We start from the raw sequence: 17,845 nt of genomic DNA, 5'->3' as shown, positions 1-17,845 counted from the left end.
GAGGAGCCTCAAGATGGAGGCGAGGCGCGACCGCAGGGGGTTCTGGGACGGAAATGGCGGCGTCGCAGCTGGGGGAGGGCGGCGGCTCCCTGGTCCCAGGTCGATGTGCCTACTTCGTGGAGAGGAAGAAGCGCTTCTGCAAGATGATCCCGGCTCCTGGGAGGCGCTTTTGCGGAGAGCATGGGCAGCAGGAGGTGCTGGGCCTGGCCGGGCGGAGCAGCAGGCTCCCTTCTCCGGCTGGGGAAGATGGGCTCCTGGGGTCAGGGGGGCCCTGGGAGGGTTGGGGCAGGTGGGAAGCCCCGGGGGGCCCTGGGGCGGCACGTCCGCCGGAGCTAGCCCCGCAGCGCGGGCAGGAGAGGCAGCGTCTGCGCCTTCCTTTCAGCTCTAGAGGTGCTAAGACCATCAGATCAGTCCAGCAGTAACATTGCCATTACGTTACAGTTTCAGTCTTTTAGGATCCATTTAAGTATTAAATTCTTGTCTCAGTTTCTCCATGTCGGTTAGCCCACCCACCTCAGAATAGATGTTTTACGAAACTCAGATGTCCCTCAACAGCTATTCTAAAACGGGAACACTGAATGCGTGCTGAAGCGTTGTCTAAAACTTTTCTAACTAGGTAGAAAATGACAGAAAAAGAATTCCATGTCCTCTTGATCCAAAACAGTAAGTATATGTAAATGCTTTTTCTATTCTTTGTCAGAGTTCACATGATAAATGCTGTTACTTACTTTTCTTTCCATTTGGATTTTAGCACTGTATATGAAGACCAACTACAAAAACATTTAAAAAAATGTAATTCAAGAGAGAAGCCAAAGCCAGTAAGTGCAGCATAAATTCAGCACTACTTCCTCTCAGATTTGAGACCCTAAACATTGCAGCTCTGCAGAGAATTTATTGTGCTGAGAGCAGCTGTGAACTGGAGGACAGCAGTCTTAGCAAGCACTACAGTAAGGACAGTGTGGAAGCTGAATAAATACTTGCTGAAATGGAATTCACATTCCACTCTCCTCGTATTCTATGTCCCCTTTCACTGTAGTTCAGTACAGCTTTTCACTTTTCTTAGTTACAAATGAAAATGTTGAATTCATTTTTCTCAAAAACATTCTCTAAGAACAGTCTCTCACAGTGCCGTTCATTTTAGAGGCTGGGTGAGAGATTGTCCTTAGAAAGCAAAAGTAGCAGGGAGGCTCTAGGCGTTTTCCTATCTCTGGCAGTCTCCTGCCCTAGCCAACTGCCTGCTTCAGACAAGCTAGCAGTGAGTTATGAAAAGCTAGACTGACAGCTGCAGCCAGTGCTGAGGGAAGGAACAGGATTTATGTCTCAACAGCTGTTTCAAGAAAACAGAAGGTGGCTTCTTTATTGTCTGCCTTTCTGCCTTATCATATTGCACCTTTAGTATTACCTGGGAAACCTTAAAATGTTCTCTAGAATCAGTCTAGTAAGCACTGACAGCTTAACTCTTATGAACACGTTCAATCTTGTCAAAATGTGTCAGAACAGTCCTTTCTGCTGGGGATTCAGGATCAAACGATAGGAAAAAAAATTACTTGGAATATCTTCTTGTGTAGTGGATTCCTATTGTTATGTACCTTATGATAAAAACACTGAAGGATTTAGCTTTTTGCTTCCTGGTAATTAACAGAAGCAGCTTACTTTTCTTTTGATTTTTAAAGGTCTACTTCATTCAAGATATTAATGCAGGTTTAAAAGATACAGCAGAAATACCAGAAAAACAAGTGAGTACATTTATTCGTTCTAAAGCTCAGTCACTACATAGCATGTTGCAATTTATCATATGACTAAAGAACTAGCAAAAATAAAAAGGTCTTGTATTTATGGATGGCACTTTTTTTTCCTTAAAAAGGTAGCTATCTCTTCTCTATCCAAAGAAGAGCTGGATAACTTAATTACCAAGTTGAAAAAAGCAAGTAACGGTGAGCTTACTTAATACTGAAAATAAGATGTTTTATATTGAGTTGATTAAATATTTCATTGTTATTTTTGTTGTTAGACATCTGTGAAAATGTGAGACATTTGGCACTAAACACATCTGAAGTAATTATCAAGATGTAGGCAGTCCTCCAATAGCTAAATTTTATTCAGAAGAATAAACTAGAGGGAGAGAATGATAAAACGCTGATCTTTTTGTTCATATAGCTAATTTGCCTTCCTTTTGTGTGTTTTGTTTCCCACTCAAATATCACTACAGATAACAGTACAGCTCTGTTATAAACACATGATGATAGCTTTGTGCTCCCAACAGACTATTTTGTTAGTGCTACAAATTGAGCTCATGTCTGACTATTGCAATGTGTGTGTTACAAAACCAGAAACTCTTGAAACTGGAAACCTATACCTAAAAGTTTTGTATTTGCATGCAGGCCTGGAACTTTGCCTTAAGGAACAAATACTGTCTCACCAGGCTTTACAAGAAGCCTTAAATGACCCAAAGAATGGGGAATCTGCTTTCAAACACTTGAAACAACAGGTATGGTCACTGCTTTACTAATAGCTATAGATGTTTTTAAACATACGGAATTCTGCTGCTGTAAATTTGAGCGACTGTGCATGCATAATGCTAGTCACTTCATATAGAGGAAATCTGATATGCCCTATAACTCTATGCTCTTCAAATAAAATATATATGTATATAACCTTTGAATGGCTGCTTTGTTAAGTGCTAGTAACAGAAGTTTATTAGGATACTGAAATAAATTACAAATTGTGTGGTGCTCTTCTGAATTTTTACTTATTTTATTTTAACTCATAATAAATCTGAGCTACAAAAGGTAAAACGTTGCATTTGCTAAGAAGTAAAAGAATTTTTTTTTTACTTTTTCTGTAAGAGCTGGTCCTAGATTTCCTGGTTGTGTAACAGATCATAAAAAGGATTGGAGAGCCTGAGTTTACCTTCTGCCTTTTTAATGTATATTGAACAGCAGGAATTTTAAGAGAGATGGATTGCATACTGTAGCAAAATAGAAAGTTTTAGGAAGAAAATTTAAAAAGTGAAAATGTCTGTTGTTCTGTACTTTCTTCCTGTGCTCACCTTTCCTTTCGTATGTATTACATAATGTGTAACTGCAGCAGAGAGCAAGGGCTCTGCAGGCACTGAGGCTTCACAGAAAATCCAGTACAGTACCCGTATTTTGGATGATTACTTCGAGAATCAGCAGAGAACAATATTATAATGTGTACCTGATCCCAAAAATCTATTCCAAAAACTTCTGGGTGGAGTTCTGTGAGCAGTGGAAGAAGGGCAGGGTGATGCTGACTAGACAGAATTTATAATCCCTTTGCTCTGTACACACAAGATCTTTTCCCTAATCCCTCACGGAAGGGAAGACTTGAAAAAGTCTTGTGCAGTTTGGTGAAATAATCATTTTTCTATCAGGCATTACAATACACAGTATATATTTGCTTGGTTTGTAAATAATCTTTTGATGTTTGCAGGCTTCTATTTTAGGTAACATGGAAAAATTACATTTACTTGGTCCAGGAAGATGTTTTGTTGAGTTTGGAGCTGGGCGAGGAAAACTATCTCACTGGGTTGATGTTGCCTTACAGAATGTTGAAGATGTTCAGTTTTTGCTTGTGGAAAGGGCAACTACAAGATTCAAGGTAAGAGAGGATATTGTCACATTAGCAGAGTATAATTTTTAAACTGTTGTCGCTGAAGCTGAAGTTAGTATTTGTTTTTTATCTTCAAAAATAACATAAAGCCTTTGAAATGTTAAAAGTTTTGGAAGTGTGATTGCCTACATTCCATACTTTGCTGAAAGGAAATTTATTAGAAAAAAATCCACTAATGTAGGAAATGTGCAGATGTTGACTTGACAGGAAAAAAGTCCATTATTAATACATGAAGCAAAATTATAATTATTAGTGGCCAGCCCTACTTAATGATCTTGTTCTGTTTACACAGGTGGATGGAAAACATAAAAGGAGAGATTCTATATTTGAAAGACTTCAAGTTGATATTCAACACTTATGTTTAAGTAAGTTCCTTCTTGGCTTGCATAATTCTGAAATAGAGGCTTAATTTTAGATTTTGAATACTGGAGTTCAAGTCAATTTGTATGTAGCACACTTAAATGTACGTGATTCTGAAGATTATTCTCAGTGGTTGCTTGGACACGTTAATGCTGTGTGTAAATGCATATATACACACACACATATATATTAAATGGGGACTTAAAATTTTCTGCTTTTTTTTTCTGCTTTTGTAGGACATCATTATATGTGAGAAATACCAAAATAAAAACATTTCGAAGGGTTTTGTGTGGTTTTTTTTTTTTTAGAACTTGCAGGATTAAACACCTTTGCATTGTTTGTTTTAGGTGTGCAGAATGAAGCAAGTCATGCATATCATTGATATGCTATGCATATCAATACTATAGAATTTGTGGGAACACCTGTCCTCAGGAGATGTATTAATGTCACATTTACATTTCATAGGCAGTATAGAAAGGCTGAAATGCTTAAATAGATAAACGTAACTATCTTAAAAATACAGGATTTTGCATTTATGCTAATACTTCATTTTAATAAAAGGCAAAGTATTTATATTATTATTTAGCTGGAGCTAATCACTGGGCCACAAATAATTCTGTTAAGGAAAATCAGTCCATTGTTCTCTGGTAATCATTTTACTGCTATATAGTAGTGTTGCTGCTTAGAAACAAAATTGGATTGCTTCATAACAGCATTAAAATACATACTTTGCCTTTGGACAAGGTTGAGTTGTTTAAGAAAAAGATGAATATACTTCCCAGCCACAGCATCTAATTCTCTTAATTTGTTTCAGAAAAAGAAACTTTCCTTTTAATACATTATAACTGTATGTACAGGCCACTGTATTTTTAGTAGTGGTAAACATTTATTTATTTTTTTAAAGTGTGCTGAAATTGTATTATCCAGAAAAAATGTTGCCCTAACTATAATAATAGAGGTTCTGGGGTTGTTGTGGCTTGTGTGTGTTTATTTTTTTTTATTTTTCCAGATAAGGTACCTATTTTGGAGAAGAAAAAACTACCAGTGGTAGGAATTGGGAAGCATTTGTGTGGTGCTGCGACAGGTATGAATAATATATGTGTTAACTGCAGAAAGTTAGAATACTAAATCTTATAATCTGCATAGACTGATCTTCCAAACTGTCCTTTTAAGCTTTTCTTGCCCTCTAACCCTTTGTTGGTGAATGTAGCAATTATATTCTAAATATCTGTTGACTTCAATGGAATAGTAAATGGATAATAGATGCAAGGCTACTTTAGAGAGAAGTAAAACTTTTCTTGGTTTCTATAGAGCAGAACAAAGAATAATAGTGGCATAGGTCGTGTATATGTAAACAGTTGAAAGTTGTGTTGTTTGTTTTTTTTTAACACCATCGCCTCTACTCTGAAATACTTTTCTTTCTAAATTTGTATTGGCTATCTGAATATGTATCCCAACCAAACAAATGAGAAGAGAAGAATGTGTTTCTGTCCTGATAATTTTCAACTAATACACTTTTTCTAATGTTATATGTCTACTAAGTAGAGAAAGACATCTCAAATATTACACCTCTATAGGTACCATTACAAAGATGACACAGTTAAGCATTTAAGGAGTATATGTACATATTAAAATAGATTGTGTTCTACACATCAAACTTTTAGAGCAAATACTTGCATGTTTTACAGGGAGGAGATATTCCTATAATATGCAAGTTTGTTAACTAAAGTATTTCAAATTCACTTGTGTAGAACAAATATTCAAGAGGATAAACCATTAGTAGCTCCAGAGGTCTCATAAAATTCATTTAGCATTTAGGGTTTTCATTTTTTCAAAGCATGTTTTTAATTTTTAGTTATCCTTAAACTTGCTTTTTAGCTTAGGTTGTGATGTACACTTTTATTATTGTTTGTGGGAAGTACATTGCCAACCATGATACAGCCTGTATAAATAACAGCATCGTGCTCATCACTGTTTTTTTTGGGGTGTATCTGTTTTTTCCCAGATCTTGCTTTGAGATGCTTGGTTGAAAGTTATACAACTTGCTGTGATAGAGAAAATGAAGAGCCTGCACCAAAACGCTCTAGGAATGATAAGACAGAGGTGGCTTCTAACAATTCTGCTGATAATGAAAGCAACAAAGAAGGCTGTAAGCCTGTAGCTGGAATTGTTATTGCTTTGTGCTGCCATCACAAGTGTGACTGGACCCATTATGTAGGTAAAGACTTCTTTAAATCAGTAGGACTTGGACCAGTAGAATTTCATTATTTTCAGAGAATGAGTAGCTGGGCCACTTGTGGCATGCAAGAAACCACACCCAAAGCCTCTACAATTGAAGAAAGTGAAGATCAAACTAACGACACAGAAGAACATGAGCAAACATTCAGCAAGACAGAGAGTGGTTCTGATACTTTACAAGGGTATGTAATTTTTTCTAGCAAACAGACTCCTGCAGAAAAGCAAAATTATGTATAGTGGTATACAAAATTGTTCTGGGTCTTCAAAATTACTCATATATTGACATTTTAATTACTAAATTTATAGCAATATTCTCCCTTAAAAATAAAACTTTAATGGACATACATTTCAAAATAGTTGAACAGTCATGCTTGCCAGAATTGAAATGAACTTAGCGATTTCAAAATTTTTTTCTAAGCTTTACTAATGTTAGTTAGCAAAACTAGTCTTCTGACAGATGTTGTTCATTCTTTTCCTCTTTTTTATGGAACTAGGATACTTACTGTTGAAGAACGAAAGGAGATAGGTTGCCTCTGTAAACTGCTGATTGATTATGGACGGATTGAATATTTACAACAACGAGGATACAAGGCTGCACTACAGTATTATACAGAGTCTGCTGTGTCCTTGGAGAATGTCCTGTTGACAGCTATCCCAAGTCCATCTTTGATACCAGAGCCAACTACATGACAGGAGTTAGGTTTTACAGGGGTTTTTTTCCTACCAATTCCAAATCTATCTTTTTTTTTTTGCTTTTAGCTTTTTAAAAACTAATTCATTGCTTACAAAAAAAACTGGTTTAGTCTTTCCTGTACATAGGAAGAGGTCTTATTTCCCAGTTTCACTGAGAATTACAAATATGCAAACCACTTCTCATCAGTGGAAAAACAAAATCCCTGTTGTACGCCTCTTTGTTAGGAAGTATACTTGATATTTTCTTCCATTCACAGTTACATTCTTTATTCATTAGCATTTATGATAGAAGAAGGACCAGAAGTACAACTTCCCAAGTTTCCTGAAAGACAATGAGTTAAAATAAAAGAAATCAACATACTTTGTTTTCACTTTGAAGTACAGGATTGCTTTGTATTTCCTCTTAAATTATTTAAGTAGGCCTAGGTATTTTCATCAGCCCATGCTGCTAGGGGAATCTGTTAAGGAAGAAAACTTTATTTGTAAACTATCATCTTGATATATTTTTGTTAATTTGATTATTCATTAATGAAATATTGATAAGAAAAAAGCTGGCTTAGCATTCTAAATCAAGAGCATTTCAGTCATTCATTTAAGTCTTCACGATGTATAGAATGATGATCAGAGAGAACATTTTATATCTGCAACGAATGAAGCTCTCTCTACAAGTAACAGCTGCTACCTGCACATCTGTTCAAAAGTGCTTATTTTGGTTTCTTACGGCAACCTTTAACCTGTTACCTTGGAAACTACTAACAGCATTTTTTTGTCACAGCGATTTAGAAATGGGATGAAATTGGCAGGAGTGTTTTGTTTAGGTGACTGGATTTTCTGTCAGGGAAAGTAAGTTGTGAGAAACATCTGTTTATCAGGTGTTGATAATTCATTGCTAAAAAATGTTGTATGTTGTCCCCATCTGGACAACATCCAAAAATAGGGAAAGTTGAGCTTTGTGAGACAGTGCTGGAAGGCCCACACTATGTAAACTCTGATTAAATTGCAAATACAGGAGACAGTCATCAACTTCCAGTTACCCAGGCTGTAGGTAACTCAGGCACATTTATTCCAGTGTTCCATGGTTCCAGTACGTTCCTACTAGAATATGTGCTGTTCATGTGAAGACCTGCTGTACCAATTCCTCATAAAAGTCCCCCTGCCCTCAGTAAAAATGTGTTTATAGATTTTTGCAAAATCTTAATCATTTATTAAGATCTTTCATGTTTCATTTGCATACATATCCTAGCTTTCTTTTATCCAGTTTATCCTTCCCTTCCTCACTGTATTCTAGAGGGATTAGAATTAATAAAAAAGCCATACCTGTTTTCTTTAGTGACTCCTGGATATACATGTGCATGAATTCAATGCCAAACATTTCCTGTTGCTCCTCCTCTTCTGTATTCTCACATGGAGGGAGTGTTACCTCTAACTCCAGTGGGTTGTCTCTGAAGTTGACAAATCTGATGGTTCACCAGAAAAGGTTACTTTTGCAACAGGTTTTGTCCAGAGACAACAATGCTTTTGAAACTGAATTAAGATTCCTCAAACACTATTTCGAGCAAAATAAAGTAAGTCTTGTCTTATATTAAACCCACCACTATATTAGTAATATTAAGTAAACTAAACTAAGAAGGTGCCTTGTAATAACAGTAGCTGATTGTGGCGGGAGAAAACATTGCAGTCCTCATCATTTTGTCTTCAGGTTTTCACCTCATTGTGAGCCTTATTGAGCTTCCACAAACAGATGAGTGGATGAGAACAAGAGTGCATCCTCCCAACTTTGCAAGGCAACAACCAGCCCTGTCTTCATTTGTTCTTGGTCCATCCCTGGGCCAATGCTTATATATATTTGTTTAAAGAGATGTTGCTTCTTCCGAAACATCTGAAAACAGGAATTGTCTTACTGGGTTAGATGTGATTTATTTAGACTAGCATTTTTTCTCTGAAATGGCCAGCATCCAGTAATTCAAATGAAAATGCAAACAATAGGAAAGTTTCTGTCACAGTATACAAAATAATACTTCCAATTCTACCAATTAAAAATTCACATTCGTTCTCCTTTACTTTTCAAATAAAGCTTACTTCTTCAAATGAGTTGTGCTACACAAAGCTTTCTTGACCAGATCCTCAACTGTTGTGAATCTGTGCAATTATGCTTATTTATATAGCATTGTGTCCATCTGTACAACGGTGGACATGCCTTTTCCTTTCCGCTTCCTTAAGTCTATGATATACAACTGAAGGGAGGCTTTGAAACTTTTCTTTCAGTATTTTTATTTATATTTCTATTGTTTTTTCTTACCTCAGATTTGTCATGTCCTTCATACAAGCTGGAATATCCTTAAGTTTGTTGTTGCTAAGAACAAGAGTACTAAGGTTTTTCATATTACCAATGGTTTCTGGCAAAGAGTTTATCTCATTCCTTTGGAGCCATAAAGTGTGGAGATTTCCCATTCTGTAAAATAGGTATTTGTGCAATCAATCAAGATTTAGAAAATTATCAATCATTAACGTAAAGTAATTGATTCATTTTTACAGCCACATCAAGGACTTGCATAAAGAATATAACAATTCTCAAAGAAAACCCTGTGTCCAACATAATCACCTAACCTCTAGTCAAATATGTCAGTGACAGGAAATATTTAACTTGATACTGGATTTATTGTTTATTGAATGGATTATTCCAGCTCATCCAAAATATCACATTGGGGATGATAAATCTTAAGTTTGCAGTAAGGTCAACATTAAAATAATCTTTTGAAGTAGGATTTAGTAATTAGAATTTCAGTGCAATGGAATTGAGACTAAGATGTGAGCTTTGAGATTTATTTACCTGTCAATCGCATCAGGAAGCTGTTGGAGTTTATTTCCCCCCATATCTAACCATTCCAGGTTTGGCATGTTCAGAAGAGCTGAAGGGATGGTAGTAAACTGATTCATGCACAAATCTATGTGTGAAAGCTTCTTTAAATCACTGAGCTGAAAAGAAAGTGAAATCTAATGCAAGTTTGTATAGCTGTTCCATTACAGCAGTGCTGTAATAATGTTGACTGAAAAAAAAGAAACAATTTAAAAACACCACAACATATTTTGGAGTTAGTAAACACGGAATGGTTTCTGAGTTACATTAGCTGGTATTACCTAATAATTACAGTTCTCACCTGGTAAGTAGGTTTGAAACTGATCAGGCAGAACTGTATCTCCCACCGGGTAGTGAGTGCCCTAACTGTTGAGAAGCTGAATGCAATGACTACAATGCAGATATACCCCAAGCCTTGAGAAGAAAAGGAATTTTAAAAGACACCACTGTCCTTAGTCTTTCATACTTGGTGGTGTTTCTCCATGCAGTACACCATTTTTCATTAGTCAAATATTTCAATTTTTATGGATCAAATTGCATGGACTGTATTTTAGAGTGAACCTAGACACTTTCCATGTTGTGAAGTCTAGTACTATGGCAAGACATTCTAAAAATTAAACGTAGCATCATTCAGTATTGCAACACCTAAGTCCTTTGGTGAATCATGCCTCCAGGTGCTTTTACAATGTTCAAGTGATGCAAAGATGTTTTATTGCAAATCTGGTCCAACTGTCTAAACGCTGAATGCCACTGAAGTACATAGAACCAAAGCTTCATGGTGTTCACGTCATCTCAAGAGGACAGAACTATGTATTTGCTATGAGCTGTTAATTTAAAAGCTATGACTCTACATTACACCATGTAATCTGTATTCACATAGATTTTGTAAATTCTGGATTCTGATTAATAGTGTATATTTGCATTTGAAGATTTGTTGTTAGGTATTACTGTTTGGACTCACTCAATTTTGCAAGGCACTGATTGCTGTCAACTATTGCCGCTACTGTTTTTTTTAAAATAAGTTAAAACAAGTAAATATGGTTACATACTTGTCATCTCTATCTAAGAGATGAAGAGACACAGGTCTCTCTCACATTTAGGTCAGTCCAAACTGAAGCTCAGCAGTAAGTGAGCAGTTGTTTTTATTCTCTCTTAATTGCTTTCAACATCTCAGAACAACATTCATTCAACTCTGTGCATAGGCAGTTGTATAAATCACACAGAACTTTTTCATAGCTAGCAGCTCTGGTAAAGATGCTTACAGTTCTGTCCTGGCATATGGTATGAATTTGTATTCTCAACCATAAAAGGGAACTTCTCGGTGCTAAGACATCAGATCCTCAGTGGGGTACAGCGGTGAAGACCTTCAGCCTAAACAAATTAACATCAAGTGTATCACTGTCCTATATGCACTACCAAGTCATTTATCTGGACAAAATAAAGATTGGCTCCTTCAACTACTCAGGTATAGGTATGTCCTTATGTGGCTTCAGTTTGACTAGTCATATAAATATTGTTCACATATGTGTTTCTGTGGAGTAGCTGTGAAATCAGAATATCAAAGCAAATGTGAAAACATGGAGTGCAATGTTTAATGATAATTGGTTTTGGATAAATTCAAAATATGCATTAAACAAAACTAAACAAAACAAAACAGTCTGTCAAAACCTGAGAAGGAAGATCACAGATACTCCTGTTGACAGCAAGTTCCAATCTTTCCAGACTGACGCAGTTACTTATTTCCTTAGGAACAGACTTTATTCTGTTGTAACTGAGAAGCAGCTCTTGGAGGCTAGTCAGCTGGCCTGTGGAGAGCACAGATGAGAAATTATAAATGTTCATGTTCATTCTATTTGAAAGACAATATTACTTGGTTTGTGTTATCCTTATACTGTTATACAAGTGCTCTGTGTTCTCACTAAAAAAAAGATTCACTGAAATTCAAATAGTAGGACCTCAGGACTCTTTAGTACAGAACTGCACTCTAGTTGAGTGCTACAAAAAAACACCCAAAAAACCAAACTTACGAACATAGACTACTCGTGCTGCGGACTCAGAACATGAAGCCTGTTTTTCAGTATCACTTTTCTAGCTCCACTCTGATGTCTACTACCTGCTGTGCTTACAAGCTTTTTTCTCACGGGGAGCTTTCATAATGATACGTCTCCTCCATCCGGCCATTTTTTTTTTTTTTAATTCATAGGGAATTCATGGTTTTAAGATCTCTAGCTCACTGTCAGATTTAAATTGTCTGTTTTCTAACTACACAATAGGATTGCTAGACAGGCGAAGTGCACAAAAATGGCACGTTTCTGTAAGATTAATTTTCTTAGAAAAGCAGCTTAAAAGAAAGCACAGCTCACCAATTTCTTTAGGTACACTTTCAATTGAGTTCCGGGATAGATCCAGAACAACGAGATTGTGAAATCTTCCAATGAACTGAGGAATTTTCTGCAAACTAGTTCTGTGAAGCTGCCATTCCTGGAGATGGGCTAGTTTCAGTATGCATGATGGTAGTGTCTAAGGCAAGAAATAGGAACCAGAAGAAATTCAGCTTAGTATACAACAAGAATGCAGGCTTAGGTAGAAGTTATCTGAAACAGTAACAGACTTATGATTAAGGAAGTAAAAGAAATCTTTTCTTCTTCTCAAGCTGTACTGTAACATCCCAAAATGCACACCACCAATGCGGGTCATTCTGACCACAGATTTAACCTGCCCACTTTTTGTTCCCAGGATTTAGATATCTGCACTACTGTCATTGCTTGAAAAACCTCAGGCTTGCTTTTGTTTCTTTTTTTTTTTTTTTTTAAACAAAGCCAATATAACTGAAGATGAAACTGCTCCAAATATCTTTTTGCATTTAACTGGTGATCTAAATTGTACTTCCTATTCTGTTAGGAAAAACAGTAAGCATCTGAGAGCAGAAGAGCCAAGGGATAGAAAAACTGCAATGTCTGTATGCTATGCATTCTGAACCACCAGAGTATTGCTGGGTGTGGCTGTCCCTCTCTGGCCTCACCATGGTCTAATTCTCATCGCTTCATAGGAACTGGCACCTGCATTTCTTTGTAGCTCTGAACAGACTGTTAGCTTCTGCTCTGTTGTTGATTCTACAGCTAGCTGCTTCCCCCCATGCATTAGAAACAAGAATAATAGTATTCTGGGAATCTATTTTTCACTCTTAGAAAGAGAAAGTAAACAACAGTAAGAAATATTTTCATGTACCTAAATACAGAGGGCTTTCACCTTGATATATTTCAGTAGTTCTGGTGTGTTAATGTTAAATGAGGATTTACGTAATTAAACTAATAATTTGCAGTGTAAATCATTTCTAATGCAGAAAAGCCTTTTGGGTGATATTTTTGCAGAGTAATGCTTAATATTCATGACTAAAAAAAATCAGCTTGCTTTTACACTCTCACAACAGTGTGTCTCAATTCATTGTTAGCAAAGCACACAGTGAGCACTTCGTAGATTAAAAATAGTACAACTGTGAGTGTAAAGTTGCAAATAGTAGTTTTCTAATGCATCAGTCATTCAACTCAAGCAACATTCATTCCTATCAACACTACCTTCCATTCTTCTTCCTCTATCCTTAAAATTGCTCTTCCATCTTCATTAACAACTTTTTCTTTGAGCTTTGCTAAAGCAGCTCTCTCCTCCCAGACAAGTAGTAGCCTACAAGGGAAAGAAGATCTGTCAGTGGTGCAACAATGAAAACAGGCAATAATTACTCTCCATTCTATTTTCTGGAACAAAGAGACAGTAGCCTTTTCGGATGGCAAACAACATTTATTAGATCTCGATGCTAAATATACTATCAATTACAGGGAAGACAAGAACATAAAGTAATGTTTGGCTGAGGTAATTTATAGGAATTCTATTTTACAGTTCTTCACATTTACAGTCAGAAGGAAGACATAACTTCATTCACTTTCACCATGTTGCAGCAGGGCAACAGAATATAAAGTCATGTGAAATTAAGTTCCAAAGCCATTAATTTTGAAGCAGTCTCCTAAAAAGAAAGCTTTCAGTTCCACCAAATGTAAGTGCAATTGAAACTAGGGATTCTTTTAGCTTAATTTCCAAAGGGGACTTAAACAAGAATTATGAAATTTAAGCTAATTCTTTCTTTCTGCTTATGTTTTCCATTAGTAACTTTTGATTTTGTTATTCCGTTTCAAACAAATCTGACAAATTAGGAAGTGTTTCACAAATAGAATGCTATATTTCTTCACATTTCATGAAAATGCTGGCCAGACAGAAGACCAAGTGAACCTGTTAATGCCTCCATTGAGAAGAAAGCGTAACAAATTAAATATCCACTGATTAGAGTATCCACACAGGAGAGTATTTTAATTTCTGAATTTAGGGGATTTAGTATATATGCTAATATTTTTATTACAGAACACAATTCTTGGTTTGACCTGACCATATTGCTAGATTCTAACCATAACCATAACTCCAGAATTCTGCTGGACTAAAGAATTAGACTCTGGATGAGTTTGAAAAGACCAATTACAGTTTTCTGAAATGTAACATATAGGCTGTCTTTTCACATACTTAAAGATCTACAATTTACCTACCTTCCTGCAGACCTCTGTCTGAATTCCTTTTCTTTTTGTAATTCTTCATTTATCTTGTGTATTCTCACTTCCCAAAGTGTCTTCACAGCAGTGAATGTTCCAAGGCAAACTGCAGTTTCAGTCATGATCCTTACATGTTCAGATTCAGTCACAGGAATCTGACTGTGAATTTCAGGCTCAATGCATAAGCACATGTATCAGCTACCAGATGGGGATAGTGACATGAAAACTAAAACACTGCAATACCCACTTGATTATATTATTAAATTTAGTTAATGTATAGAACTGATAGAATTTTACCAACTACTTTCTCTTTATAACAATAGATAATTGCACCTAGTTAAATTTTCTTATAATAAGAAAGGGTATTCTTGCAATCTGTCTGCATTCTTAGTGAACAACTGCTTTTCTCAGTTCCTTCCAACGGTAGGCTAAGAACCAACCATAATTATTAAATGCAGATATAAGCATTCATTCCCCTCCCAGGAAGAAATTTAAGCTGTTACCTGCAATTTAAAGCAATTAAATCCCAGTAGCTGCATCCTGGCAACTACCTGGTATAAATATTTGTAACTAAAGTAGTTTTGCACTTTAGAGAAACTGAACTGTTGCTGGAAATAAATTAGTATACTTCATTTGCATTAATTTTCTTCATAGTTTAACTCATCATAATATATTTTATAGTTAGTAATGCATTACCTGTAAGAAAAGGTTTTTTAAATTCATCTCTCTCTTTGAATCTTCTTGTAGTCCTGCTGAGTGTCAGCATCCACATTTTAAAAAAAAAATTCAACCTAAAGTTTTGAAGTCACCTATTCCTTAGTGAGACAACTAATACATATTTTCCTGAAGAACAGCAAAGCAGGATACTCGGTCATCCTAATCAGTGCATCCCTCTAAAAAGCATTCTTATTGCCATTACTGTAGTCATTTGGAGAAGCGGTTTTTTGGAAATAAACTGGAACCAAGATACTGATATTCAGATAAGCTTGGAGGGCTAAATTTTATGCCAACAGCAGTGTACTCTGAACACTGATGATCTGAATGCTCCCTTTCAAACTTTTTACTAATACTCCCAGGGACAAGTAAGAAAAATGTCTTACATATCCCTTCAAACTAAAAAAGTGAGGATAACTTTCTTCCAAACAAGCAGGTAGATAACACCAAAAGTGGAATTTCAGGTCTTTTAATACATATATTACCCTACAATAATTGCTGCAGGTCTGTCTTTTAGAGAAATCTTTTCTATCTTTTTATCTATTATGATTTTCTGTGGCATGGATATGTCACAATTGCTTAGTGAACATTTTTGTGTTCAAACTGTCAATTATTCTGTTTTATGTTTACCATGTCTTTTGCTAAGATAGTAATTTGTAAAGCCTGATTATACTGAAATCACCTAATTAAAAATGTCCAGGCAAGCAAATAATAAGAAATGTAAATTGTCAGGATTGCTTCCTGTTGTAAAGACAGCATAAAAAATCAAATTATAATGCTTGAATAAAGAAGAATCTGGTCCAATACTTTAATATTAAGGTTTCTTAACTGTTCTCTGTTTGTTAAGGAAAAATGACAGGATTTGACAGGTGACACAAATGGCAACCACAGTGTGGCACAATGCAGTCTGGCATCTGAGTTCCTAAAAAGGGATTCAATTTTTTGCTGTAAAGAGAGGATTATATCCTCTTTCCCTCCCCCATATAAATGTGATCATATTTACTGGTTTGAAGGATTAACTTCTCTTTCAGTGGTCCTCATAGTGATTACTTTTCCCATTCCTCATCCCAATATGCAACAGCAATGACTAAGACATTATATGTTTTTTTCTCTGATTAGTGGTTACAATTTAAATTGCCTTATTTTTCAGGATTAAACTTCTGAGATTAAGTGATTTACTTGATCTAACAATCTAACATTTCTTGTTGTTTAGTGACATTTTTTGAACTACAAGCCTTTTTAGGTAGAAAACTAGAAATCTTTTTATATAAATTGTGCAGAAAAGAGACATTGCGGTGCAAATCTCTGAAGAGGTATTTGTTAATACTTGTACTACTAAAACCAGTATCAGACTATGCAGTCAAAACAATACTTATTTTTAGTAAAGATTACACTGGGCTACTCTCTTTTGCTGTGGAAAGCATATTATTCAATAAACATTGCTCTATAACTCTGAAATAGGAAAGAGGGCCTAAGTATAAGGAGATTTAATTATATAATAACAGGACTACCATCAAAAGCTTCTTGTTCTTAGATCTTATTATTTGTCAGGAAAATAAAAGCTGTAATAAACATGCCATCATGGCCAACAATTCAGAAGTGAATTCCCAAGCGTGGCTGTAAAACAACCACTAATTTATTCACAAGTAATAGGATCTCCCAACAACTTCACCTCTAAACATCTGAAAGAGTTTAACAACTTACCTCAATTGTTTGGTGTTTCCAAGGATTTTCTGGGACTCATTGCTTTCTGGGCAAAAGCAGAGATAAATTACGAATCTTGTCTGTACTACCAAAACCATTTAGAACTCTCACTCAGACTCCAATGCAATGTCAGTCTAGTTCTAATTTTAACCTATGCTGAGAATAGAAGGTATCACATGAGGCACTTCTGCAAAACCCCCAAGCGTTTACCACTCTTAACATCTTCCCAGTTTGCTGAACATGACTGGACTGCCATAATCTCCTGGACATCCATTAACAAAATTCACAAATTGTGAACAAAAAGAACAAAGGAGTACTTGTTATGCTCCACAATGAAAAATAAGCTAGTTTTGAATTCAAAATGACAATTACTTGCTTTAGTCTAGTAATGTTTCTCTGCAAGATAACTAAGCTTCAAAGTGCTATTAAACAGCAACATTGATTAATTAGACTATTAAAAGTATTACATCACTAGGTATTTTATTCGTTACTTTTGCCCATGCTGAAGAATTCTCTTGTTGAAGAATTTTAGTGCAAATTATCAAAGTCCAGACAGAAAAGTAACCTTTATCAGGATGTGCAGAGGGGTTATTACTCACCCCTTTTCATGCTTCCAATCATGAAACATTTTTAACATTGTATTTCTTCAAAGAGCCCTTGGAGAAGATAAAAGGAGAACAACTCTGTCAGAATCTTTTTCTTCAATCAAATGCAAAGAGAGAGACGGCAATAATCACAGGTTACTATTTGAGGCAGAAGCCATAGAACTGCATAATTCTAACCAATTCTTGCACTGGAATATAAAATGTGAGGATGAAATTTTAAAAACTTCATTCATTTGGTTATAACCCTCTTTCAGCAGAAATAGTTTATCCTCATTATTAGCCTTAGATTCTATCACTACCACATAGGACTTTATAACCAAAAAACCCCTCTCCAGTCCATCACCCACTAACTACCTGAACACCAATATCTATTTAAAAAGACAGTAACTGCTTTAGCTTTCAATCTTCTAAGCTTTTTTTTTTTTTTTAAAAAGTTATGCAAAAGCAAA

The 17,845-nt window shown here is 35.7% G+C and overlaps 2 protein-coding genes across 6 annotated transcripts; one reads left to right on the top strand and one right to left on the bottom strand.

Annotated features, from left to right (window-relative positions):
* Nucleotides 1-53: 53 nt before the first annotated feature.
* Nucleotides 54-6,931, top strand: TRMT13 (tRNA methyltransferase 13 homolog). The gene is made up of 11 exons (XM_059821850.1): nt 54-194; nt 617-663; nt 752-818; nt 1,674-1,736; nt 1,865-1,934; nt 2,382-2,488; nt 3,454-3,621; nt 3,926-3,998; nt 5,003-5,077; nt 5,999-6,413; nt 6,726-6,931. The coding sequence occupies exons 1-11, from the start codon at nt 54-56 to the stop codon at nt 6,919-6,921; spliced, it is 1,422 nt and encodes a 473-aa protein (XP_059677833.1). The 3' UTR covers nt 6,922-6,931.
* Nucleotides 6,932-7,186: 255 nt separating this feature from the next.
* LRRC39 (leucine rich repeat containing 39) lies at nt 7,187-17,809 on the bottom strand. 5 transcript variants are annotated; one of them, XM_059821853.1, is made up of 10 exons: nt 17,391-17,809; nt 16,792-16,837; nt 14,371-14,571; nt 13,357-13,462; nt 12,145-12,301; nt 11,450-11,586; nt 9,755-9,918; nt 9,224-9,376; nt 8,242-8,381; nt 7,187-7,246 (listed from the first exon to the last, which is right to left on the bottom strand). In XM_059821853.1, the coding sequence occupies exons 3-10, from the start codon at nt 14,562-14,564 to the stop codon at nt 7,191-7,193; spliced, it is 1,107 nt and encodes a 368-aa protein (XP_059677836.1). In that variant the 5' UTR covers nt 14,565-14,571; nt 16,792-16,837; nt 17,391-17,809; the 3' UTR covers nt 7,187-7,190. The 5 variants fall into 5 exon arrangements, with proteins under 5 accessions (XP_059677836.1, XP_059677835.1, XP_059677834.1 ...); XM_059821852.1 differs by having other exon boundaries at nt 14,371-14,532; XM_059821851.1 differs by lacking the exon at nt 17,391-17,809 and having other exon boundaries at nt 14,371-14,532; nt 16,792-16,896.
* Nucleotides 17,810-17,845: the final 36 nt, after the last annotated feature.

The sequence above is a fragment of the Gavia stellata genome, chromosome 10 (genome assembly GCF_030936135.1).
Source record: "Gavia stellata isolate bGavSte3 chromosome 10, bGavSte3.hap2, whole genome shotgun sequence".
NCBI lineage: Eukaryota > Metazoa > Chordata > Aves > Gaviiformes > Gaviidae > Gavia > Gavia stellata.
This window is presented reverse-complemented; position numbering and strand designations above follow the sequence as displayed.

Coding starts and splice junctions, on each gene's coding strand:
- TRMT13 (XM_059821850.1), top strand. CDS start 54: ATGGCGGCGTCGCAGCTGGGGGAGGGCGGCGGCTCCCTGGTCCCAGGT. Junction 1,737..1,864: donor CAGAAATACCAGAAAAACAA/GTGAGTACATTT, acceptor TTCCTTAAAAAG/GTAGCTATCTCTTCTCTATC. Junction 1,935..2,381: donor GTTGAAAAAAGCAAGTAACG/GTGAGCTTACTT, acceptor ATTTGCATGCAG/GCCTGGAACTTTGCCTTAAG.
- LRRC39 (XM_059821851.1), bottom strand. CDS start 16,889: ATGGTTTTGGTAGTACAGACAAGATTCGTAATTTATCTCTGCTTTTGC. Junction 9,919..11,449: donor TCTGTGATCTTCCTTCTCAG/GTTTTGACAGAC, acceptor AACTTGCATTAG/ATTTCACTTTCTTTTCAGCT. Junction 9,377..9,754: donor CTTCCTGATGCGATTGACAG/GTAAATAAATCT, acceptor CCTATTTTACAG/AATGGGAAATCTCCACACTT.